The sequence below is a fragment of the Corvus cornix genome, chromosome 5 (genome assembly GCF_000738735.6).
Source record: "Corvus cornix cornix isolate S_Up_H32 chromosome 5, ASM73873v5, whole genome shotgun sequence".
NCBI lineage: Eukaryota > Metazoa > Chordata > Aves > Passeriformes > Corvidae > Corvus > Corvus cornix.
Window position 1 is genome coordinate 22,843,913 of NC_046335.1, and position 25,622 is coordinate 22,869,534.

The following is a 25,622-nucleotide window of genomic DNA, read 5'->3' on the forward strand; positions in this document are numbered from 1 at the left end:
TCAAGATACAGAGATCAGCTCAATAACCCCAAAATATTTTGGGGAGAGATTTTATGACTTTGGAACATAACTACACTGAGTACTGTAACTTGTCTCCCCTTTGTGTGGAGGAAGGAATCTACATTTTACCATTGCTATAACTATGGTGAAATAATATTTTCTAAAATATTCTTGCAGGGGCACCAAATTGAACTAATATTCTGGGGTTGTCTTCTGTTGCACATCCCAGAGCCGCAGAAGGCAAAAGGCCAAATACAGTGTTGAAATTGCTTTTAGAGATAACAGCACCTCTTTCACCTGCCCTAAACAAATGATAAAAACTTTGTTAATAAAAGATGCATTTTTAACAGCCCCTAAATACTTAACAGCTGCATCAAATTTGGTCTTTTTAAGGCCAATTTGATCTGTTTGTCTGATAGGTCAGATAAAGAAGCCACTTCTTTTCAAAGAATATAAGATTTCTCAAGCTCACTGTGTGGACTTGCAGAGAAGAGGCCCTGTTAAGTATAGTCTTTTCCCTTGGGAACCACTATGATTCACTGAATACCACTGGCAAAGGCTTCATACCAGGGTCTCCACAGTGATCAGTGATTCTTTCCTTTTAATTCAAAACAGCAGTGAAAACTTCATTTCAATGAGGGCCAATAAAATCCTTTTTTGGTAAGGTAACAGAGGACACTCCTCAGGGCAGACTTGGTGTCATTTGTCACCTTCACTTCAGTGGAGCTGTTCTCTTGCATTACAACTGCAGAGGAAGACTCAGAATCCAACAACTTTGAGATCAGTCTGCATTTCCTAACTACTCATTTCTAAGTCAGCAGGGAAACTTCATTCTTTGGGAAAGGACAGCAGTGTTCTAAAGTGGGAAGGAACAAGTTACCAGGTTCATTAAGACATGCTGTGGTGTGCACCTTAAGGGTGCTCTGCACTTGAGCTCTTTGGAAGACAAAGATGGCAAGAAGTTAAATGTGTATGAATAAAATAACTTAAAAGCTTCAGTTAAGTGGAAAGGTTTTTTTCCATATTTCTGCGATTAACCATTTACAAGGATCACATTATGGATGATTTATATAGAGCAACCTACTTTCCTCCAAAATCACAATTTGTCTAGAGGTCAATCTTGGTGTCCTTTATGTTCTTCTAGAAGTTTCATCATTCTGAAAGGCTCTGCAATATATAATGCCCACCCAGGTGAAAGCACTGACAAGTTGCATGTGACAACTTGGCATGTGGCAGCAATAGACACTTTTCTTAAGAAAACTCCACAGGATGAATTCTGGTGGAACATGGCACTGTCATGAAAGTAGCTTTGTCTTGGCTGTTCTAGTAGTCTGTACTGCAACTGTCAAAATAAAAAACCCACAAAGTCAGACTACAAGACCACCTAGGCCCAGCTCTTGTTGAACAGAAGTCAGCAGTCCACGCCTAATAGCCAAGTTAAAAATCAGAAAAGCCCATTGTGAGACTTCCCCAGAACAGTCATTTGAAAAGTCTTAGAAACTTCTGTTTTTCAGTTTTAATATTTAATATGCCCTAACAGATTACTTTTTCACGCATTTGTCTACTTGTCTTTTTGAACCACATACCCTTTTTTGTATCCATATCTTGTAACAAGAAATTCCACAGGTCAATTAAGTACATATTGTGGAAAAAAGTTAAAAGTTACCATCTCATTTCCCCCCCACACTTTCTTCAGTTTTTTTTCTTTGAAACTTGTATCTGTTAGTTTCACTTGATGCTCCTACTTCTAGTGGGCATGATTGTGAACAACTTCTCCTTTTTCAACTTCTCCCTTACACACTTCCTTGCTCATCTCTTTTCCAATTAACCACTTTCTGCATGAAGAGAACTATGAACGCTAAGCTGTTGGTATAAGCAATCTCAGTTCTGTAAAGCTGAAAAAGGTTCTCCCAATGTTTGGTATAAACAAGGATGTCTCAGCTCTAGAAACATGAGGTTCTAGAAGGAAAGAGAGTCCAGTCCCAGATTTAAGTAAAGTTCAGAAGCTTCTTTTGGAAGAAACTTATGACAGAACCCCGGGAATAATGTGTTCAGAAAGGAAATAATTTGAAGAGGATCAATCAGCCATTTACTGCAACCAAAAAAATCCAACTATTTATACACCAGCAAATAGCCCATTCAGAACCAAACAGTGAGCCTAGGATTATCAGCAAATATATAAGAACTGAGGGAGGAAAAAAGTCCTTGGCAGTTTTATCAACTAAACCTTAAAAAATAAAACAGGAGCCAAACTACTTTTGTTTCCAGCAAATAATCCAAAATTACTGGAACTATTGTATTAGTACAATACAATAGTATTGTAAGGTACAGGCCTGAGAGAATCCATGCTGAGAATCCAAGTCTGTTCTGTAAAGTCATCTGTACATTAATGAGCTCCTCAGGTAAAGAAGAATGGTCTAGCACTGCCAGCCATTCAACTCCATGCATATAGAGAGTATCCATTGTGAGGAAAAGGCACAGAAGATTCCTACTAGTAAACAAAGGTCTTGATATCAAAACTTCCTTCCACAATGTGGAACCAGTATCAGAGATACACCTGTTGACCTTGCAGGTATCATAGTGAGGAGCATTTCCAACAAATCATGATTGTCCAAAAACATACCTAGTCTTGAGAATAGAAATTTCAGTACATCTTGTTGGCATCCAAGACTAAGTGGTTTGTCTAGGGTCACAACATGATCTCCCACTAATGGCACTCACATGCCTTGTGAGACTGTTTTAAAGGTCAAGATAAAACATGTTAAAGGGAAACTTGATACTTCATGTATTGAGCCCAAGTCAGCTCTTCTGAAAGGAGAGAATCTTATATCCCTCCCCTTAATTTTTATGTCGTGGTATGCTCATCACCTAAACACAGCACAAAATGCTGTATGAACTCTTCATTACCTCAGCCTCCAGGACTCTGATGTGCACATTACTCCTTTCGAGAGTAACAAGCCTGATTCTCTGTCACTAAAACAGGCTCTGTAATTTAGACGTGATACAAACACCACAGAAAAGGGGGATCCTTTGATTACATTATTCACTGTCACCACTAAAATAGATGCTGAATGATTTTGGGGCTTTCTACTGCTAATTTTCTTGCAGTGAAGAAGGACACTTTGATGGAACCATTGATGAATACAGAGAAAAAATAAACCACACTTGAGGATCACACTGCAACTATTATATATCCAAAATGGTTTGCTATTCTAGTTCCCTCCCTTGTAGTAGAAAACACTTCCTGTAAAATGCCTTCTCTCCCAAGATGGGTGGGAAACAGTTCTATGCTTGCCCACTGAATCTGTTAATTGCAGCACTCAGAGGCTTATGGAAAGGACAGACACGGAGATAGCAGAGCTGCAAAGTGACAAAATATATGTTACCCTTCAGTACACCATGCACAAAGACATACAGACTCCAGGCTGAAGAACACAGGGAGGTGGAAAAAAAGAGGCTGGAATCACAGAATTTGTTCCTGATTCTCTATTGCACATGTTCCCAGTGTAACAGCATTTGTGTTCAGAGATGGGATCAGCAGATGCTCAAGACAAAGGAATACTGCTGTGTCCTTTCATGCTCTGGCTGAGCACATCCTGAGAATAAACAGGAATTCTAGGTCTAGGTGTTTGGCTTCAGTTAAAGGACCAGTCTTGATACTCCTGGGTTGGTTTTTTTAATTTGTCAGAAGCAAAGAAAAATTTTCTCAGGCAAAAGGATGCAAGTCTTCCCTGCTCCCGATGCTGACAAAGTTCATTCCCTCCAAATGAAGGTCTTAGACTGCCCTGTGCGTTTTCCTGAATATTTAAAAAATCTTAGAGATAGGATATTTAATATACTGATATTAAGCCATCACAGTTACAGATGTGGAGGTTGGCTACATCTAACATGCAATGCAAAGAAGTTCAGGAAAAATGTCTGTAACCAAGTTCAAATCATTATCCCAAAATGAGTGGGTGCAAGACTGGCAAAGCTGACAAAACAATTCACCTGTGTTCATAGTAAGGCAGCACTAACTGGCAATTTTCTTGACAAAGATGTAAGAATGTTGCTTCTGACAATGATTCCTGTAAGACAATCACCTTTCCTGAGCTAACTAAATCTCTGCCCTCCAAACCTCTCTACAGTTTTCAGTGATGGCTGTGATAACCTGAACCAACAAACTAGAGAACAAAAGCAGAGATGAGAGTTCCACAAGGATGTATATTCTACGGCTACTCAGTCCTGTAGATAAAGCTCAGTAGAATAAGGATAGCTCAGATACTTTGGGAGGAAGAAAGGAATGGAATTGTTATTTACTGAAGCTAAATCTTACATGGAAATAGCCCCTCCAAACAAGCTGGAGGCGATAGCCAATACCACACATAGCAGAGTAGGCTGTGAGAAGACAGACCTAAGGTCTTGAAGCCCACCGCTGCTAAGAATGTGCACAAGTCTGAAGTAACAACTTCTGCAACTAAATTTTCAGTAATCATGAGCCAACAAAAATGTGAAGAAAGTGAACATGATCATGACTGGCTCATGGAAATGAAAGATAAGCTAATGAAAGGAACAGCTGTACCACAGAGCTGCATTTTGGACAAGTGAAGTATTCAATGTGTCATATGAGTGAGTGTACCAGAAATAGAAAAATGCATGTTCTGTCCTATAAATTCATGCCTGAAGCAAGTGATGGTGAAACTAATAAGGTATGAACATAATTATTTAAACTTCTCATAATTTATCTGGTCTTGAGTGACAGAAAATATGTGGAATCCAAGAGTGAACACACATACAATCATTTCAAGAGAAAACACCTTCTTTCTCTGATACGCTTTCTTCTGTCAGCCCTTTGGGTTGATCACTATCTACTTGTCAACACATTAGAATGATCTCTTAATATTGACTGTACAAACCAGAAATGACAGGGGAATGTGGAGTAAGAAAAGAGATCAAACAGGATGTTGAATCCAATCTCTGAAGACTCTGATACAAGCAACAGGAGATTTTTTTACCTTTGAGAACTATCAATCAAATCCTTTGCTGTTGGACAAGGCAGAAGTTGCAAAATACTGAGGTTTCCTTTAACCTGGCACCAACAAAGAGCCAGAGCTGAAGCTGCTTCCTGTTCATTTTAAGGATGGATGGATCTTCTCTCCAATACATTTTCCAGCTGCTGACATTGTTTTCTAACACAAGCAAACTAACTTCCATAGCACTAGGCAAATTTTAACTGGAGTGCTTCACCAAGACACTATTGTAACTGATAAGAGCCACCTGGGCCTCAGAGTTCAAGCTTGGGTCTGAAAACATCAGCCAATTTTAAAAGTTTACAAAGTCTAACCAAACAGAAATCAAAATACAAAATACGCCACACAGAATACAAGCATCCCACTGTGAAACAAAGACAGATTTTTAAATCCTGTCCAGTAGAACAACAGCAAATATTTTGGGTGTGTGAATTAATAACTGAAATTACAACCAAAACAAACAAATGAAATTACTTTATTTAAATGGATCATTTCTATGGCTCTGTGCCAAAATTCAAGATGGCAACCAACACAGACATCTCCAGTCGCATATTCTAATATTTTTCTCTGCTGATGGTTGCCATGTGATGAAAGCATGGAATCTTGGCTGTTACCGGACTAGAACAGACTGAAATGGCTGAGCAAATGAGACTTTATGTTCAAACCTGGACTTCAGGAAGAACAGCTGGAGGAAAGATCACTTGTCTTACAGAAAGATCTCACAGTTAGTGATCAGGAAGAAATGGAAGCAAGGGACCCAAAGACTCAGCAGCAGAAGCTTTTAGAAGCATTCATTCACCTCAGCTTGCAGGTGTATCACCACAGTCTGCTTTCACAGATGTTTAGATACTCTCTTCAGTGGGTTGCCATCTTATCAAGGCCTCCTCTTCTCTTTTTTGGCTGTTATGGGAATGTGATGGTATGAAGTCACTGCTGCTTCTTCCTCTGTCCCATACATGAAGCAATGCCTGGGATTCCTCACCTGGTGTTCTGTGTTAATCCTTCTCTGCGAGCAGAACCTGGAAAAAAACCAAAGTTGTTTTACTCAAAGATTTTGAGTAATCATGGAGGACTGTTTTGTGGGAAAAACTGCTGCACTGCTCTGCAAATCTCAGCCATCACCAGAAACCTGGGCATTCCTATCATACAACCTCTCTGCCATAATAGATGAGATCACAGACCAGGATAACAAAACCTAACTTAGTAAGCTACTGTGTGAAAAAGTACTCTTGGTATTCCTCCTAAGCACCAGAATACCTTCTTCAGTCTCGCTTCTGACTCACATGACTCATCTCTTCACATGCACCTTCCTCTAAATCCTTCTCCCATATCAGTATGCTTTAGCTCTCTCTTTGGGTCTTTTACTCATTTGCTTGCATGGGAGTTTACTTCCCCACTCCAACACATACTGAGGACCTTGGTGCAGGAGAGACAGGGGTGTGAAAAGGTTGATCTTTAAAAGAAACAAAATGGGGATAAGGAATTTTTTTCCGCATTATTATAAAGATATAGTTTTGACTTCTACATACTGCAGCATTTTCCTTTTTAGGCACATTACAGGAAAATGTCAATGTCATCTTCACTTCTTTTACTTAAACATCCTTAGACAGACCTTTAAAAAGAAAAATCCAAAACACTTAGCAATGTACTGAGTTTATTTTGGACAGCTTGCATTTTACAGCTAATCTAGTAGGTAAAGCTTGTCCTGTGTATTTGGCACATCAGCTTGCTCCTAAACATGAGTGACATTTGTTGAGAGCTGTTTATTAAAAATAAAAAAACACTCTCCTTGAAAGTCCAGCATAGAGCCAAACATCACAGGGCACAGAGGATCTGGAAAGATGTTTAGAAAGTGGAATTGCCAGCTATGTCACTGCGCAAAAAGTTTGGAAACTGAATTAGGAACCAAACTGCCAGCCATGTGCATTAAGATAGGATACCAGTCCAGAAACTTATCCCTTGTCAGTGTGCTGAAATTAAGGAAACAAAGGCACGTGAGAGAGGCAGCCAATTTCAACCTCATTTTCCTGTTTTGAAGATGTTTGAGCCTTCCTATTTCTACACAAACGCATAGCACAGTTTGTCTTTTCTCACAAACTGAATTTAAATCACTTTCCTTGAGTTCTTGTATGATTACCTTGAGAACTCCGCACAAAGAGGCGCATTCCTATGTCTGCAAGTAAATATGTAAAGTTCCTAACAAGAATGCAGCTCATTGCCAATTCAGTAATTTCATAAATATTAATGTTTATAATTCTCTGAAGTTTTATCATTTCAAAGCTATTTCACCTCCTTGTAGTTGAGTAGATGGAGGTTCTGGTTGCGTAGGGGGAACAGAAAAAGAGCTCATTCCTGACATGAGCCAACATTAAGGGTCGATTCTCTCCAGTGATAAAGAGTCATTGCAGTGAATCACCACATCCAACAGAATGAGCTTCCTTTATTCTCTGCCTGCCAGGAGGTATCAAAGTATCTGCCCATATGTCTGTCCACATGTTTACACACTATTATGTCATCCATGACTGCACCTCAAAAACTCAGAACAGTCACAGTGGGAAGAAAAGGATTACCTCCATTTTATGGATATCATTCTGAGTCACAAGAAAATCACAGAAGTTGCATGAAGTCATTTAAGAGATATCTCTGCACACTAAAATTCAGTGCCATATAGACTTTCCCAGCACAGATGTACACAGCCTTGGTCACAACCCAGCACCTAATCTACTGTGCTTCCAAGCTGCAGGAATAAGACAGAGAAGAGCACAAGGCTAGATAACAGTACTTGGTCAGGGACCCATACTAATATTTTTTACAGCTAGTTTGGACTGTTTCAATTTACCCGCAGAAAGTTTGTGGGAGAACTGAGGAGCATATTGAAGTCTCCTGAATCTAGTGTTGAAAGTGGAACTTTCTTTCTCCCTGAAAAGCTAAGATTATCCTAGAAATTCAGATTTTTTTATCCCAGAGTGAATTTCAATCCTAGAATGATGCCCAGCATTCTCTTGATAATATACAGTATAACTAAGAAAGGCAATAAATAAATGGAGTTTATTTATATCCATGGGTGACTGACACTAGCAAGCCAGGACAGCTGACAACAGAAAGCCAGCCTTCCCTCCCCCATATTTTGGGCACAATTTCAACCTGACTTGCTGGACCAGGAAGGCAAGGGAAAGCAGCAGTTCCAAGTCATGAAAATTTTCTGGTGGGGAGGTGAGAGAGGTGAGAGAGGTGTGGGGAGGTGTGGACGTCTCTCTGTGTGGGGGGAGTGTGATGTGTATGTCACGAACAGTACATACAACTGTATTCCAGAGAAGTCTTCCTGAATGAAAGCAAGCAGACTCATTGACAAGTAGAGAAATACCAGTGGAAGTCAGCATGAGCCTTCCTGCTCCCCATGTTAAAGACACTGTGCCACACACTCATCCCAACTGCTATTGCCCTTCTGTACTTGACAGCCTTCTTTCTGATTTCTCTTACTCACCTTCCTACTCCCGTGTTCACTGTGGCTCTCTCTTCTCTGGCTTTTCCTCACATTTAATTTCATAACTTCAGACACATGTTTTACCCTATTCACACACATTTTGGCTTCTATTTTTAGGCTCAATAAAAAAACGTCAGATTAAACCAAAATCCAGTTTGGATGGGCAAAGCCATCCCCTCTATAGGTAGCTTAATGCCAAAGGACCAGATGTGAGACAGAAGCAGCCAAAATATTATATAACCTCTCTGAAGTCTTTGCACACCTGAACTTGAATGACATTTCCAACACAGCAAGGAAACACAGGCAGTTCGCCATCTCCTCACTACTGAGAACAAGCAATGCTCAGCCTCCAGTCAGGCAAAAATGCCAACTGCTTGAAAACATTACTTATCCTGCTTTGGAGTTTGTCAGAGGCAAAGGCTCCTAAAATTCAAGCTGGGTTCTAGCTCTTAGACAGGGAAGCCAATTTCTAAAGACTGTTCTTTCCTTTTTCTCCTGCTTTCTCAGGAAAAGTCCTGAGACTTGGAATGTCCTTTCAGTGGCATGAGATCGGTAGCAACAGGAAAAAGCTCCTTTCTTTCATAAAAGAAAAGCAAAAGGTTGAGTAAAGATGTGAGAGGCAGGTTGCTCTCACAAGGAATAAATGTCATTTCTCATGATTTAGCAGTGAACACTGACCCTCAGCTCTGAGAGGCGATGGCTGCGTTGGATATTATCTTCTTAACATCATCTGAGAAGGGCCTGGAATGCTGCTTCTGGCAGCGCTTTACACTCTGCTGAGACATAATGAGACTTAAATGCACTTTTCTCAGAACTGGATAAACTCAAACACAGTCATGTCCTGTTGATAACTTGTATCTATTTTAAAGGTACTTATTTGAAACATCAATATTTGCTCATTGTTAGTCATAAGATAATGGTTCCCTTCCCCTCCAAAGAGTACTAAGAAAGGGGGTAAAAAGAAAGTCTCTTCACCCTTCTCCTTTCCCTTCTAGCCCATCTGGTACTACAGGTTTGTGTGTCATTACCTGACCTGGGACTGATTTATCAGCTAAAGCAGGGAGTAAAATTTTTCCCCCCCTTCCTGTTTGCCCTCTTTATAAAACTGTGGAAGTAGGGGTAAGAGACTTATTCAGGATGTTTCTGTGATGCATAAAAAATACCAATGGCTTTAGGAAGATAACTATAAGAACAAATGTGCAACTAAATATCCTCCATTGTAACTGATTCTTTGCCCTCCCAAAAAGGGAGGCACAATAGTAGGATTCAACTTAAGCTCCGCTGCCTTCCAAAATATGATAAAAGGGACCAATTCTGCTCCTCAATGATCCTTTCTCTGCATGGAGACAGCATTACAGAGAGATACTGAAAGAACTGCTGTTGACAAAGGCTGTATGCAGGGTGAGAGGCTGCACCAGAAAAGTTTGTTGCAAAGTGCGGGGTATCACATGGGAGCTCCCTCTTCAATGATCCACCCAGAGCTTCTCAGTCAGACAGATGGTTCTGAAAGGATTTATGGGCAAGAGCTCATCATGACTCCATTCCCAGACTAGGATAAGTAATGAGGTGACATCAAAAGTTGCTCTTCTGTGTCATAAGATACCTTGTGCCTGAGCAGTCAAAGTAGTCTGAGGTAGAGGTTACTCGAGGTGCCCATTTGAAGGTCATCTTTTGAAGTGAAGACCATTTGTGCAGTCAGTCACAGCAACAACAGAGAGAACCAGGAGGGTGGCAAATGAAGTTTGGAATTAACAGGATTAGTGAGAGGGAGGAGGCGTACCAGCAATGTGCTGTGTAGAAACCTGAGTGATTTCTTTTCCCAGCTGCTCCTGATGAAGGATTTGGACAGTGTAGTGAGACCAGCTGAAATCATAGTCAAGGTTCCTCTTGGGAACGTGGTAACAACATAAAAATAAATACATTGGTGTTCAACAATCTACTGCTTTCCAAGGCTGCAGGGAACCTGGCAGAAGCTGAGGAAGCCTGGACAAGGCTGGGCAGCTGGGAATTCCACCCCACTGTAACAAATGGCTGGAAGTCTGACACAGGCCACGCACAGTGGTAACAGTACATTTTACATCCCATCCCCACCCTTTATGCTCCAAGAGAGTTGAGAGATTCTGGCTGATAAAAGAATCTCCAAATTCCACACTTTTTTTTTGTTTGTTTAGATCTGGCAAAAAATACGCAGTGATTGCATGTGTCTTGTTTATATGCCTGCTGTGTTTACTTGCCTTGCTTTTTTTCTGGGCCGGGACAATTCTGAAGCTTGTACTTTTGCATACCTGCCAAAGGAATCTAAAGAGGCTGCATTTCAAGAATAATGTTCAAGCAGTGGGTAGACAGCAGCCAGCCAAGATTTAGCATCTCCAATGCTATCTCTAATTTCAGGTCTCCAGTAACAAGACATATAATAAAATGACCTTGATTTTAAGGTCCATACAATAATCTTGGATATAAAAAACTTCAGAAATACACCATCTACTTGCAGATTTTCTGTAAAATGAAAAAAATCTGGAGCATGCTAGATGGTGAGAAGAGTAAGTACAGAAGTGCTCTTTACAGTCACTAGTTTACAAGCAGGGTCCATTCATTGCTCCATACTGGACCACACTGCTTGCACACTCATCATATTTGGATGGCATTCGGACACTGCTCTCCACCTTAGCCTAAAGGATATCACTAGAAATTGAAGAATAGCAGCCTGCCTTCTACAAGGATTAGATCCAAACCATTTTATTAATCCCCATATTCTTCAACTAGTCTCTTGGCAGTTCAGGATCTAGTTTTAAGCCCTTACAGATGATAACACATTTTATTTCAAAGAGTTGCATACTTTCAGGACTTGGCATTCACGCAGATACGGGGGCAGGTGAATGTCCAAAATAAACAGACAACTGTTCATCACCCTGCAACTAAGCTCAGATACAGAACTGAGAATCATGGGGAATAAAATCAAGTCTGTACCAACTAGCTCAAGAAGTTTCATCCTGATTGCAGATTGAGTTTTGACACTCCCTTTGTGCATCAAGTATTCTCAAGAGAACTAAAATACAAATAAATTAGATTTGGACTCATGTTTTCAACCAGACTAGGTAGAGATCCAAGATCCAAATAGATCCAAGAGATCTAATTCATGCATCCATTTGCACGAATTAGCGGTCTTCACTGTCAAACTTGAAATGCATATTACTAATTTTTACCTCCCCTAATTCTAATGGTTTTTTTCTCCTCTCAGCAGACACAGTGGAAAAGTTATGTGGACACTAGTAATATAAACATCAGCACAATAAAACTGCATTACTGTTAATCAGTCTGATGATGGAAAGATGAAGGTCCTGTCAAGTTTGGATCCAGGCATCAGTCTTGCTCAGTTTTAATCATGATTCATATTTGTTTGTAATTATATAGTTTATTAGTACATTATGTTTCTGTCATAGCAAAAACAGAACCCCAGAGGTGTTCTGTCTTCTGAAGCTTTGAAAATAAAGATGTCACAAACTCCCAAGAAGCTGGCAGCAAATAAAGGAGAAAAGCCTGTTCTTTAACACAGGTGTCACTCATACAGCAACTCAACAGTTGCTGTTACCTTTGGAAATCAAACCAAATCAAATAAAGTCAACTTGAGTGTCTACTCTACAGATGCACTGAGGGGTTAACTATACTTTCAGATTGTTCCTATCTCCAAGCTCCTGCAGACAAGAGTCCAGCTCAGGAACAGAGAAGCTTCTTGGGACTATGCTGTTATACTTTCATAAAGTGCTCTTCATCCTCTAGTCTCCCCAAGATCTCCTTTGTGTTAGCATTTTTAAAAATGAAAAATAATAAATAGAATTAATTTCTAACTTTGAGATTGACACATAACCACAAAAATTCCTTGATGCTTCTTGCCAGCTTGTTCAAAAGCTAAATTCTGGTGGAAAAATGACATCTTTTTTATCTAGATCTTCACTTTCTAGAGAAAACAAATTCACACACTATTTACCTAATGCCACTAGAGAGGAATGGAAAATAAACCAGCAAAACATGGAAAAATGTCTCCAAACACCTTACATTCTTAAAATATACAGTAAAACAAAAATGACCAGCCTGATCATCATTTGAACTAAAGCACAGCCTCCATATATCAAGCACAGCCTCCTAAACACAACCCAGACCTGAACAACCAACCACAGTACTTACCTTAGCTGTACTCTGAAGAAGACTTTGAAAAGAGAGCTGATTCCTTAATTCAAAATCACCCTGTTTCAATAATACTAATTGAATTGCTAAATTCCATGAAACAGGAAACAATCGGTGTAATGCTGAGGGACCCTCAAAGTTAACACAGAATAAACAAAGCAGTGTTGTACATATAAATATAAATAATGTCAATATAAACAATGGCTATATTTTCAGAAACCCACTAGTGGCTGGGTGTTTAACTTCAGTTGAAAAACCAGGTCACAAGCATTTTGAATGTTCCCTAGAGGTAGTAATTCTCAGTATTTCTTTATTAGAATAAATCCTGCTAAACCTTCACAGATTCTGGTAAGAACCGGTCTCTTCAGACACTACAAATAACCTTCAAATGCTATCTTGAGTTATGAGGCTCTCTGCCCTCTCTCTCATTACACCAGTGACAGACAGCTCACACAACTTCTGCCTCTCTATGAAACGAGGATGAGTCTACTTTCGTTGTACTGGTGGCTTGTTTCAGAATCCTGAGCTACCTTGCAGAAATGCTGACTGTTGTTTTTCCTTTTATTTCAGAGGATCTGTTCTCAAGAGCCTGAGCCCACCGCACAACAGCGTCTACAACTGCTGTTCTACAGTTGCAGCACTAACCACTAGTGAACTGTCTTCTGGACAGTCTAGTTAAAAGTTTCCATAGTGGCTGGCTGTCTCTTCCACTGAGCATCATCCTGGCTTAAGCTCACTTGTGACACCTTTATGCTTCTTCTCCAAAGAGCCCCATAACTATTCTCAGATAGGCTGTTAGAGGAGGTCTATTCAAGCTTCTCAGACATTTTTGAACATTCGTGTGCATGTGTTTATACAGAGGTTCCACCTGATTCCTCTTTTATATCTGCAGTTTTTCCACAGCCTTCTATCTTTAAATGCTTGCAATTTATTCTGTGATTTGCTTTATGACTTGTATGTCCAACCTCTCTAGTTGGTATCTAGGATACTAAATACATGTGAAACAGTAACCCCAAGTAAACTGCTGCTGAGGGGAAATCAGGGCCCTAGTGTAAGCAGTCAATGGAGAGAGTGAAGAAGAAAAACAGCTGTTCCTGCAGGAAGGACCAGAGTAGCTTCTGAGACACATAAACTGGGCACAGCAGCCTCTGACGCATACCAGTGGCTTGGTGCAAAGCTGAAGAAAGTATCATTCCCCAGTTTCCAAGAACAAACATTTTGCTCTAGTTAGTTTAATCACCACAATATTTAACGCTATTCTTGGAGCTAGGCACCTCTTTTAGCAGCAAGGAAGCTTTGAGGGACCCACCCACCATGGTTCTACTAGCCTACCCCTAGCCAAACTTGGGCTTTACCTAAGCCCTTATACTGTCAGCTGAACAGCAGGCTGAGATAGCCCTTTGTTTCAGCTTCAGAGAGGGTAGTTTAGCACAGTGCAGCTAGACCAGTTCTACAGAAGGAAACGTGAGCTGAAGTTCTGAGTTCTCACTGGATTACAAGTATTCACAGAGAAGTGACTACCCTGAACTTTACAGTTGTGATCTAGCCTGTATTATTCCTCCAGCTCTGGCTGTTGCATTCCATCATTAACACTATCAACCGTCCTCATGCATGCCCTAAGTATTCACAGAAATGGGCAAGGATAGCAAAATGCTACCTACAGTTATCATGGACACACATAAGAACAGTATCCAGAGGAGATGGACAGATTCTCTTGGAAAGGTTAAAATTACAGGGTGGCACCTGTGACAGTGCTCTTGAAAATGCAAGAAAGAAGGCAGATATCAGCACACTTCATGTAAATCCACTCAGCAAACCAGTTTGGTCAATATATTGAGAACTTAGTTTTTACATTTAGTTTTAAATTTATCTGTAACCTTGCTTTATATACTGTACTAAAAACTTAAGTTGCACTATACAGTAGACCAAAACTTTTGATTCAGCTATACATATACCACAGGGTTGACAAAATTTTTTTTTTTTGATAATCCCATTATATGCCAGAGTACGCTGTCACATTCCAATGTACCATAGGGTGTTTTATACTGACTGTGGCCATTCACCCTATAAAATTTCTGATAGGATAACTAGAGTTTTTGGCAGGTGCTAAAGTGTGGGAGGCAGTTTGGAACTGTATGTTAAGTGCATTAGCTGAATGTTTGTGCTGGAGGATCCGCAAAAAAATCACTGACATTAATAATGGAAATGTCATCTTTTAAGTTTCAGAGATAAATATCCAAGAGATGAACTGGGTAGTTCACCCCTCCACAGACTTTTCTTTCAGCCTCTGGAAACACAAAGATCACTGCATTAGTGACACTCAAGTCATGTTTTCACAGTTTCACTGCAAAACAGAAGGCCAGAAACATAATTTTTCAAAGCATTCTGGAACATAATCTGTCCATATATTCCATTACAGCCCTATCACAAATTACTCTGAGCCATGGGTAGTATGGATTTATCAAGACTATGCTCTACTTGCCAATAGGTCTGCACCAATGAAAAATTGATTGGGCTCTCATTTGCTGAGAACTTAACAGTAGATAAACCTGTTTGAATTAATTAGCCACTAGGGAATGATGAAGATTTGATTCTGTAACTCTCAGTGATTTTCTATCAGATACTTTCACCTCTACTCATTGACTTCACTATGCAGCTGATTCGTAAGTCTCAGCTATGTCTTTCTGGACTAAGAGCTTTTCTGCAAGACCAAAGAAAAATGTAAAGAATGCCCTGGCCCTTTATTACAGGCCAAGCTTAAACAACAGAGCATCTTGAGCCAAAGCCTAAAGCAAAAAGGTACCATTTTAGCCAAGGTGCTTTTTTTTTCTCCCCTAGCCACATTTAAGGGGTCTTCCAACTCTATGAAACTCAGCCTTGCTCCCTTCTGTTTAGTCTTTATAATCCTAGGGGGCATAAATTCCCTTCACAGCTGAACCCAGATTGTTACCTAAGAACCACTACATGCAGAGGAGGCAGCTGTGTTTCTTCTCGATGAGAAAGTTTTTCCCCTGCCAGTTCTTGAAAAAGATGAAAGCATCCCAGCATGCCCACCCCCACTTTCATGGTCTTTGGCACTGTCACTCACCTGTGGAATATGTCCCTGGCTCAGAGGATGCAGCACTGTGAAGGCTGTTCTGGAATCCATTCAGTTGCTTTTCAGTGGAAGTCACCCTAAGAGGTAAAACCATAAAATTAGACAGAGGTAAGAAGTGATACAGCAAGGAAGAATAAAAGTCTCAAACAAAAAAAAAGATAATTCCTCTAGTTTACATAATCTCACTGGGATTGTAACCATGAAGCTGTGCCTGAACATGGTATGAAAAAGGCAGTGACAACAACTGACTCCACAGAAGCAGAGCAAGACAAATGAACAGTCAAGCCACCAATACTTAATTGTCTCACGTGCCTTGGAAGCTGATTCTGGAGAATAAAGAAGATAGTAAATTGTATTGGACCACCAACATACATCTCAACTAGTAATGCTGTGGTCATCTAAGTCCAATGATTTGAATTAAAGTGATTTAGCAACTGTTGCACAGAAATACACATGCTGTCAAAACATGCTAAATTCAAGAGTTAAGTCTTTGCATCCTGCCTCAGCAGAGAGAGCTCATTTAGCCAAGACTTCTCACTTATCTTGGAAACTGAGACACATGGGATGCATCTAATTTTCAGAAATCCAGTGCCGTTCCTCAAGCAGACACCTTATACAAATCCTTCTGCATTCATCTCAGCACTTGAGTTACAGCAAAACTATGTTTTGTAGACTATAACTGCACTTACTCTAATTTACAAAGTTTCATTACCAAATGAAATGTACCATGTTCTCCTACATAAAAATTGGGTCGACTCACAAGGGAAGGGCAAGCCATACAGCTGCAAGCATCTATTCTGTCCTTAAAAATCTATACAATTATCCATCTATTCCTGGTTTGTCCTCTCCTCCCTTATTCTTCCTTGCTTTTCTTCCTTCCTGCGCAACTCATTTCTAATCACTCCAGACTTCTGTGTGTACACTCGTCTCTGCCAGAGTCCTCCTTCACTCATTCAGCTCTGCATTGTTACAGTTGCTGTCAGCTCTTCCCCACAAGAGCACCATAATCTCCAGTCCCCATGGGATGCCCTAACAACTAATAGACTGTTATTCACTGTTTAAATTGTAATTCGCTGTTTAAACGTGCAGATTCTATGGTTTTATCTGAAACCTTCTGCTTCCAGATTTCAAGGTCAGCAAGTTGCCAGTAACCCAGGTGTTCCTGACAACTAAAAGGTCTCAGGGATTCCTGAATTTTATCTCAGTTGGATTTCAGTGAAATAAATTGGAGTCCATACATGAAGGGAAAGGGGTGCAGATACATTTACATACCACAACCCCTTACTTCAGTCAGCCTTAACTGGAAATGCTATTGTCAAATGAGGTGCCTCTTTCTATGTTTATTGTCTCTTGGAGAGAATTCTGTATCTGTACTTATGGGGGTTTTTGTGCTGATACTGCATGGTCCTTCTGGGAGCTGAGAATCCAGATAGATCTTTATGCTTCTTACATAGAGGTTCCAGTCTCATAACTAGCTTGCCCACTTTGTTAACACAGCACAACTGACAGCCAAATTCAGCTCACCCTTCTGCAGGTAGAATGCAAGTCGAAAAAGTAATCAAGAATGCCATCAAGTACAACAACAAAAAAGCAAAACAGGGAATAGTCACACTTCTATCTTATTGTTCAGAGAATTTCTTTACCTCTACAGACTTGCCCTTCTCTGCCTGCCCACAGCGTACCTTGATTCTTGCAGTTTCAACAGTCACCTCATTCTGAGAGCTCGTTCTCAGCTCTGCTCCTGGGATCTCCCACCATGCTAACCTCGCTCCCTCGTACTCTTTGTGCTGTCCTGAAGGAAGCTTCAGTGCCAGAACATATTCTCTGTTTAAACTGAGTTAATCCCTTTCCACTTTCTTCCTCCTTGGGTTGGCTGAAATCCTACTGCCTTTTCTCAGTTTCCTACTTTTAATGCCTGTGTTGTTTTTGCTTCCACTTCTCCAATGTAATCCATTGTTATGTTCTCCATTTCTTCTTCGATATTAACAAAACCACTATCCCAACCGTCCCCTCCGTTCAAATATCTGTCATTGCTCTTTTCTATCTCCTATATAGCTAACTTCTCCTTGAAACTGATACTGCCTTCCTTAATTTAGGTACTAGACCAGCACTAAGCTGCCCAGCCTTGGACTGCAAATTCTGTTCCATAGGTGAAAGAGAAATACTTTTTTGACTGAATTTTCAACACCTTTGTTTTAACAACCTGTTTCTTGGATGCTACAGATGCATCTAAATGTCCAGTGGAACCAGACAGATCTGACACTAACACATTCACATCACCAAAAGCCCAGGTTTGACAAGAGGACAGCAACAAATGTAAAGACCCAGAGCCAGGGAGGCTTGCTCCTCTTTGTTGTTCTTGGACAGGGTACCCCTGCATGCATATCTGTGTGTATGATCTGAGGATAGCCAAGGGCTACGAGCTACAGGTCTAGTGAGCCCAGCTGTGTCAGGGTGTTAAATCACGGCATGTCTCTCAGATGCACTGCTTTCACTGCCAAAAAATGTCCAAGGGTCAGGCAGCCTGATTAACCCAGATATTCAGGAGCTGAAAAAACAAGCGTGCTGCAGTACAGCAGCAGCAAAACAGTCAAAGGGGTTCCAGGAACTGTTACGTGTGTGTTCTGCTGCCTGTCCTCTCTTCACTCAACTTATGTGTGTGATGTACCCAGCCCACTTAAGACACTTCACACACGGGCAAGACATGATACAAAACAGAACCATAGTGTTTTACAGGCCTTGCTCTGTGATCATCATCTACTTTTGGCACATTTGCTAGGCTTGGCCAGTGCATCCTAGAAAAGCTGGCTACTTCTTTGTCAAATTGCAGACAGGACTCCTCCCCACTCTGGGATAGATTTCCTGAACCCTGGAGAAATGCATCCCCTCTACCCTATTTCTGTTCTAGTTACGATAGAGAAGAACTCTGGCTCTTCTATTGCTGGCACCATGTAAAACAAGAGAGAACAAGTTAGAAAGATTTTTGTGCTGTGGTGGTGGGACTTGAAAGGAATATTTATTTCAAAAGGCTTCCTTAATAGAGTTGTTATGACATTTACAGAGATGTTCAGTACAAGAAATTATGCCATGCTGATCAATATCCCCAATAGTTTGTAATGTTCCAGTAAACTTGGTGATCTTCTCGGTCTCTCTTTGATAACATCTCAAACAATATGCTCCTTCTCGCTACCTAGCATTTCCTCTCCTTATATACAGTGGCCTAATATTGACAGATGAATTTTTCTGAGACATTTTCTTTGACTGATGGTTCTGTTCACAGGTTGTTCAAAGCCTTGTTCTTCTTGATGCCGTCACAAAGAGAAGGTTTCTGAAAAGCTACTATGTGAATGATAGCACAGAAATGTGTATTTATTACGACTGAGTCATTCCTAAAAGCAGAAAGATATTTTATCTACCACCTGTACCAGTGGTGAATAGTTGAGCTAATATATTTTTCTACTTTACATGTTGTCATCTGTAATGTGAAGATTCCATACACCAAATACTGCTTCCAGTGACATCTGCTTCATTCCATAGCTTATGAATATTGTATCTGTGATGTCTATCTCAAAATATCAGCAGGTCTCTTCATGGTTCACAGACCTGTCAATAGTAGTGGCAACATGAGGAGTGGGAAAGGCCCAGTCTGACTGGGAAAGAAAAAAGAGCTTGTTGTGTCAGCTGTTCAAAAACTATCTGTTAGTGATACGAGCACATTTAACCAAAATGATGGAATCTTGTGAGACCATTTTATGGGACTATATTTCAGCATAGAGCTGCATACTAAACCATTTCTCCCAGTTACTCTTTTTCCACACCTTAATATAGGCCCCAGTTTTCCACTCTGTTAGTTTAAGCAAGGAGTCTGCTTTGGACACAATCCATTATAAAGTCAACCTACCACCTTTTACTAAAACAAGAGAAGCCAGGAATTGAAAATACAAGCCTGAATTGTCTGGCTGTTCCATTACTTTTTCCTTTATGTTTCAACCAGGGAAGTGTCCAAGTTACTAGATAGTTTTTGAATTAGTCAGTAATGTTCATCTTTAGCATCTCATTCTGTTTGTAGTTGAGTTTTCTACTTCTTGTTCCTTCCTATTCTGGAAGCCACGTGTGCTGGCTGGGAGAGAATTGATAAAGCATGCAAGGAGGAGATAGGTCAAAGAGACAAAGTTGATTTTAGTTTTTTCATCATAGTCCTGTCTCTGGAGAAATTCTAGAAACAACTTTTAAAATATGATCTTTATTAAGATGTGAAACAAAGGCCAGTGAAAGAGAAAACAGAAATAAGGTCTGGCTTACTAAAATATATGGGGGGAGAAAAAGAGACATGGGAGCTTTAACAAGAGAATGGGATGAGTTTCAGTGAGTCCTGTAGAAATAATACATAGACCTAAGATCCGCTTTGAGGAAAGAGATCAGGAACACAGCCAAGAAGTATTAGGGGGTGAGAGAAGGCAGCAAATCAAAAGTGACCTGACAGACAAATGAAGTAGCCAAGATGATGTTATGGAGAGGGATATTTGCCATGTCATAACCTAAGGATATGGTAGTCTCACACCAGAAAAGTGCAGTTTTGGATGCCACAGTCCAAGCACTCTGACAAACTGAAGAAAATACAGTAAATTCAAGACAATTAAGGACTTGGCAGGTAGAACTACTATCTGAGGTTAACAAAACCTCAACAAGTCTAAGCAAAATTAGGTTATTCCAAAAAGTAAAGGATATTCAGAAGATGGAAAGTATTTACATGAGAAAGTGTTTAGGGTTCAGGAAGGCGGAACAAGGTACAACAGGCTGAAACAAAGGAAAAATTCAGATAGGACATCAGGAGAAACTAGCTGATAGAAAGCTTGTCTAGATTCTTAAATAGACTTTTATAGCACACAGGAGAGTTTCTACCACTGGAATTTTTTGAAAGCAGACTACTCGACGTGTCCGAGAATACTTTGCACAAAATTATCAGGGACTGTAGAAAACAGGCTGGTGCATGCAAGACATCTTTTTCTTCTCTAGTCTATATTCCTTTGACAGAGAGACTTTTCTCCATTCACTCCCCTCTGTAGATGTGTATCTGGTCTTCTCCTGACAACAACGAATGGCTTAAATTAGTCTGAGACATAGCAGTTTTTAAATGATCAGCTCTCAGTATGCTGGAAATATAGCTAAGCACTGCCGTTTTCCATGTAAGTGAAAAAATGTAACTGCAAGATCCCATGAATGGCAAGAATGGGTTTGGAGCCTTGTGCTGGAGACTGAAAGGCAACTTGGAAAATATTTCCGGAGCGGCTCCTTGCAGCCTTCAATACTTGGATTAGTTTTCTGAAATTCTGAAGGAATCTTTTGCTTTTTTTCCCCCTTCTGTGCATTTTTGGTGCTGAACTTTTTCCGGTTTTCCCACACTCCTGCCTGTCACAGAGCAGAAACCACAAAAATGCAGCAAAGTAAAGTCTGTCCAAGGAGCTGCAATTCCATCTCACAAGGATAAACATTTCCTTTGCCAAGAAGTGAGCACAGCACACCGGCATCTTCAAATACACATCCCTGCTGCCCAGCAGAGAATCCCACTGACACAGCCTGTCACCTGTACTAGCAAGAGCCACCCAACATGAAAGAAATCAGATAGCAAACCTACCATAACATACCTGCCAGACCTGATGCTCACATCTGCATTTGCTGAGTTGACAAAATTTACTAACATCTTGTTTTCTTTTTAAATAGTTTTGGGGGATTAATTCTGTGTGCTATCTCTTAAGATAGCAAGAGTACAGGGAGCAAATACACAAACTTCCCCAAAGTAGTTCTGTCCAAGTTCCTTAAATATGCCCTGCAGTTCCAGATTTGATTCACACACACTGACTGCATCTTCATAAGGTGTCTTTCATCAGTAATCTAAAACTAAAACTTCTCTCTTTAAACAGGAAGTGAAAACAGGATCAGGAAACCTCACAGGAGCTTGCTCTGAAAGCTTTACAACTCTTCTGGCTGTAGAGTAAGCACAAGGAAGGAGGACACGAAAGCAATTTTTCAGGATCAAACAAGTCTGAGGATATATAAGGAAAAACCTGATGAAGGATTTAGACTAAAGCAGCTCTGCCATTTAAGAGGAGATAAACAGAGTTGAGGAAGCTGAAAACCCAGAAGTGTTGCTCACATTTTCTCATAATGCACAAAAGAGAAGACATAGCAAGGAATAGAAAGGAAGGAAACAAGGAAACTTACAATCAGTAAGCAACATTTCATGGTGAATATTTTTGTTTGCTTTTAAAGATAACACTTGTTTTTAAAGATAACTGTCAAATCCATCCACTTACCTTAGAATAGCAAGCACTATATAACTAAACGCTTACTAAAAGTTAAAAGAAGGATTTCTACAGTTAATGAGAAAAGCTATCATTACATCAGGCACAATATAAACATTTCAAATGAAACAAACACTTGTGCTTGAAGGCCTAAATCCAACATTGTGTGTTAAATTTATGGGAAAACTCGGCTCAAGGGCAGATTATCTTGTTAAAGGTATTGGATTGCTTTGTTGCTTTGTTTTGGCTTTTATTTTGGCACCCTCTTCTGATCCACCAGATTCTAATCCACCCGTCAAAGATTAGACAAAGGGAGTGACTCGAGTGCTTAAACATAGATGTACCACAATTGGTGCCTTCAAGTTACTTGAGACATCTGCATGGGACTGACGGATACAACACAAGAGCTACAGAAGACCTGTACGCATCTGGAACAGCAGCTGGAGGTCAGGTGGAATAACCCTGGGCATCTAAAATGCCACTAGCAACCTGTATTTACATTACTGAATCCCACTCATGGATCAATCTGACAGTTCCTATGTCCTTACCTTTGTATGACGTTAGTTACCTTCCATACCCTTGTGAAACGCACAACTGCAACACAGCGCAATGCTTATTTCAGTATGTACACCTCAGGTTATTCTGAGATTTATCCTGGACAGCACAGCCAAAAAGATCTGTCAGAGTTAGATGTAGACAGTTTCTTCTCCAATTTTCATTTTCAGGGAAACCAGTGCCAACTCCCCATAATGGATGGAAGAGATAAAACTTACTTGGAAATCCTCTGGGCTGCAGCCTTTCTGATCACTGCCTGTCTGTGGTTTGTTGGAGGCTTTGGAACCAGCTGAGGAGGAGCTGTACTCTGGGATGGCATCACTTTGTGCAAACTGGTTGCCTTATGGATACTAGAAGTGGCACTTGATGTCTTGCGGGCATCAGAGCCAGCTGGCATAGATATATGACTGGTGCTGGATTGTGAGTAGTTGGCAAAAACAGCCTGGGGAAAGAAAGAAAAAAAGAAAAAAATCCCATAGTAATTGCTGATTACCTCTGTGAACCTTGCTGAGAATGCTGATGGAGGTGGGTGACATTTTTGTGAGGGATAATATCTGCCTGGTGAAGGCAACCCCAGGACTCGAAGGAAAGTCCCACACATAAAGAGTTAAGTTGTTAAGTCAGTGAAGTAGTTTTTAGAGCTGAATTTTATGCCCTTGGAAGGCAGGACTAGCTTCTAGGAAGGCAGACAACCTCACTACTGCCACAGAATTCTACTATTCTGGATTAAAAACAAGAGGCCCAATCCTCAACCTAATTTTGCAGTGGGCTTCCATCCACAAAGAAGTAAATATTTTATTACACTGACTTTCTGCATTATCTTGCTATATTATTCTTTATGTGGGAGGTGGGATTGAGACAGTTCTAGGAAAGAGAAAGGTTATAGGGAAGATGATACAGTGCCACTTATTTGATCTAACTGTGTAGGTGCTTGGAAAAACAGAAAACCTTTAGGGTATTTTCTTCTGAAAAAGGAACTCTAAGTCCACCACTGATGAAAAGGAAATCCCCAGTAATATCAGGGAACAGAAAATATTTCTATTCCTATAGCATGTGGGAGAGTAAGCATGTTGGAGATTTGACACAAGGAACAAAAGGATCTGCATGTTATGAGACACTGGAGAACTGAGCAGTGGACTGGCAAAGCAGGGAGTGGAGAATGTTTCCCCTATGGGAGTTTTGCAGACTGCTAAACTCTCTTCAGAAAGGAGCAACCTGCTGGGAGTTGTGTTCTGTCTTTCCTCGAAGTCAGTCAGATTCCCAGCACAGAGGCAATACTGTAACCTTGTAATTTGGCATCTAGAGGTCAGTCATAGGAGATAAGGGGAAGAGCTGAGCCCTCAGTGTGACCCTGGGAGCAGCGCCCTTCACTGAGTTTGTCCTCAGTTTCTCCTTGGGTGGAAAATACACAAAGCCACAGCAAATGGGCTCCAGGCTCCAGAGAAAACCACAGTCTGGCTGAGTCTCAGCACACAGACAGGAAAAGCCCCTCTCCCCCGCAATTCTCTGGCAAATGGCAGAGCAGTGGTGTGTGGGAAGGCGTTTCTGACAGGCAGAGCTCTAGGGAGAAAAGGAAGTGCAGGAGCCAAAACAGGCCTGTTTCCTAACTAGAGCTCACTGACAACATGCCCTTGAGCTCCCAATCCTTCTTAACCTCTCCCTTCCCTGAAGCTCTGCCTTGATTGCAGCTTCCAGATTTTGAATTAGGAAGCTAGTACAAGTGTAGAAGTCTGGAAAACAGCAGTCACACCCCACCTCTCCCCAGAAAAACAAACTAAAATGGAATTTGGTTTAGTCTCTTGCATCTCAGAGCCTGGCACATCCTAGGGTTGGGATGGAGACCCTCAAGTCACTGCACCCATTTCTTATTCAGCAGTGACATTTCACTGTGAAATTGTATTATCCATCTTTCCTCTAAGTTCTTTCGATATTTTGCATTTTTCCTGTAAGTTCTTTTCCTTGTTACAAAAATCACTAGATCCTGGAGTCCACAACACATACAGTCATAACCCTTTCCCTGTGTTAATATGCACTGGCAAGGAGGCCCATGACTCTGAAGAAACAGCAAGCATGGATGCCCTAACAAAGACGGATCGGCAAAAACTGTGCTGAAACCAGTCTAAGGAAAGGTCATGGATATTTTTCTTGAGGTTATAGGCTTCCGAAAAGGCCTTTGTCTCCACACTGTGCTGAGATTCTGGCTGTCTTCCAGGCAAGGATGGGGAGGCTGGAAGCTGACAAGGACCACGGCTTCTGGATTCGCCTACAAAGTATACTGCCCTGCTGTGAACTCCATGGGGACAAGACAGGAAACCAGGAGAAGCTACTGTGCAAATAAAGAGGACAGCTGGGGAGAGCAGAGCCTGACCACACAAAGGAAGGGTTGGGAAGAGTTTTTAGCACATCCAAAACATAGGAGACAGACCTTATCCCTCAGGATTCTGAAGACTAAGGGTCTAGGGAGAGCAGAAGCCTAGACAAACCCTGACGGATGCAGTCCTAAAGCAGGTAGCACCAACTATTTCTGCTTCAAGTGAAAAATTCTCAATCACAGTTCCCAGGCTGGCAGATTTAACTTGATGTTGAGGAGATATTTGCTACCCTAACAAGTCTCTAGGGCTACAAATCTGAAAAATACTAAAAAAGCTTTAAGACGTTTTAGCTAAAATTTCTGTAAATTATTAGTGAGTCAATTCTTGCGCACAATTTTCTGGGGAGGCAGGACAGCATTAACCCTGTCTTGCCCATGAAGAAAGTTAGCACTGACAGAGAAAGTGCTTTCCTCTAGGTCACAGACTGAAGCAGTATCTCCTTGCTTCCACATCTACAACAGGAACACCATATACAAAGTATTATCTGTACAAAAAAAGAGTCGTTTTTAATTAGAAAATCTCAATGTGTACATCTTGTCAGTAAGGACAATGAACGTCTAAGAGTTTTAGTCAGTAGCAGCTAAGTTTGGGCTGTTAGTAATTAAAAGCAGAGAGGTAGTG

At 40.7% G+C, this 25,622-nt stretch overlaps 1 protein-coding gene across 9 annotated transcripts in view; it reads right to left on the bottom strand.

The window, feature by feature from the left end:
- Window positions 1-5,465: 5,465 nt before the first annotated feature.
- Window positions 5,466-25,622, bottom strand: part of TTLL5 (tubulin tyrosine ligase like 5) — a 126,928-nt gene continuing 106,771 nt past the window's right edge. For 8 of the 9 annotated variants that reach the window (XM_039553325.1, XM_039553324.1, XM_039553326.1 and 5 more), the window contains 3 exons: window positions 22,848-23,071; window positions 15,764-15,849; window positions 5,466-6,028 (listed from right to left, as the gene is read on the bottom strand). In XM_039553325.1, coding sequence (XP_039409259.1) covers window positions 5,988-6,028; window positions 15,764-15,849; window positions 22,848-23,071 — 351 coding nt within the window. In that variant the 3' untranslated portion in view covers window positions 5,466-5,987. Of the gene's footprint in view, window positions 6,029-15,763; window positions 15,850-22,847; window positions 23,072-25,622 lie in introns of those variants that run through there. The other variant, XM_039553327.1, reaches the window with a different exon arrangement.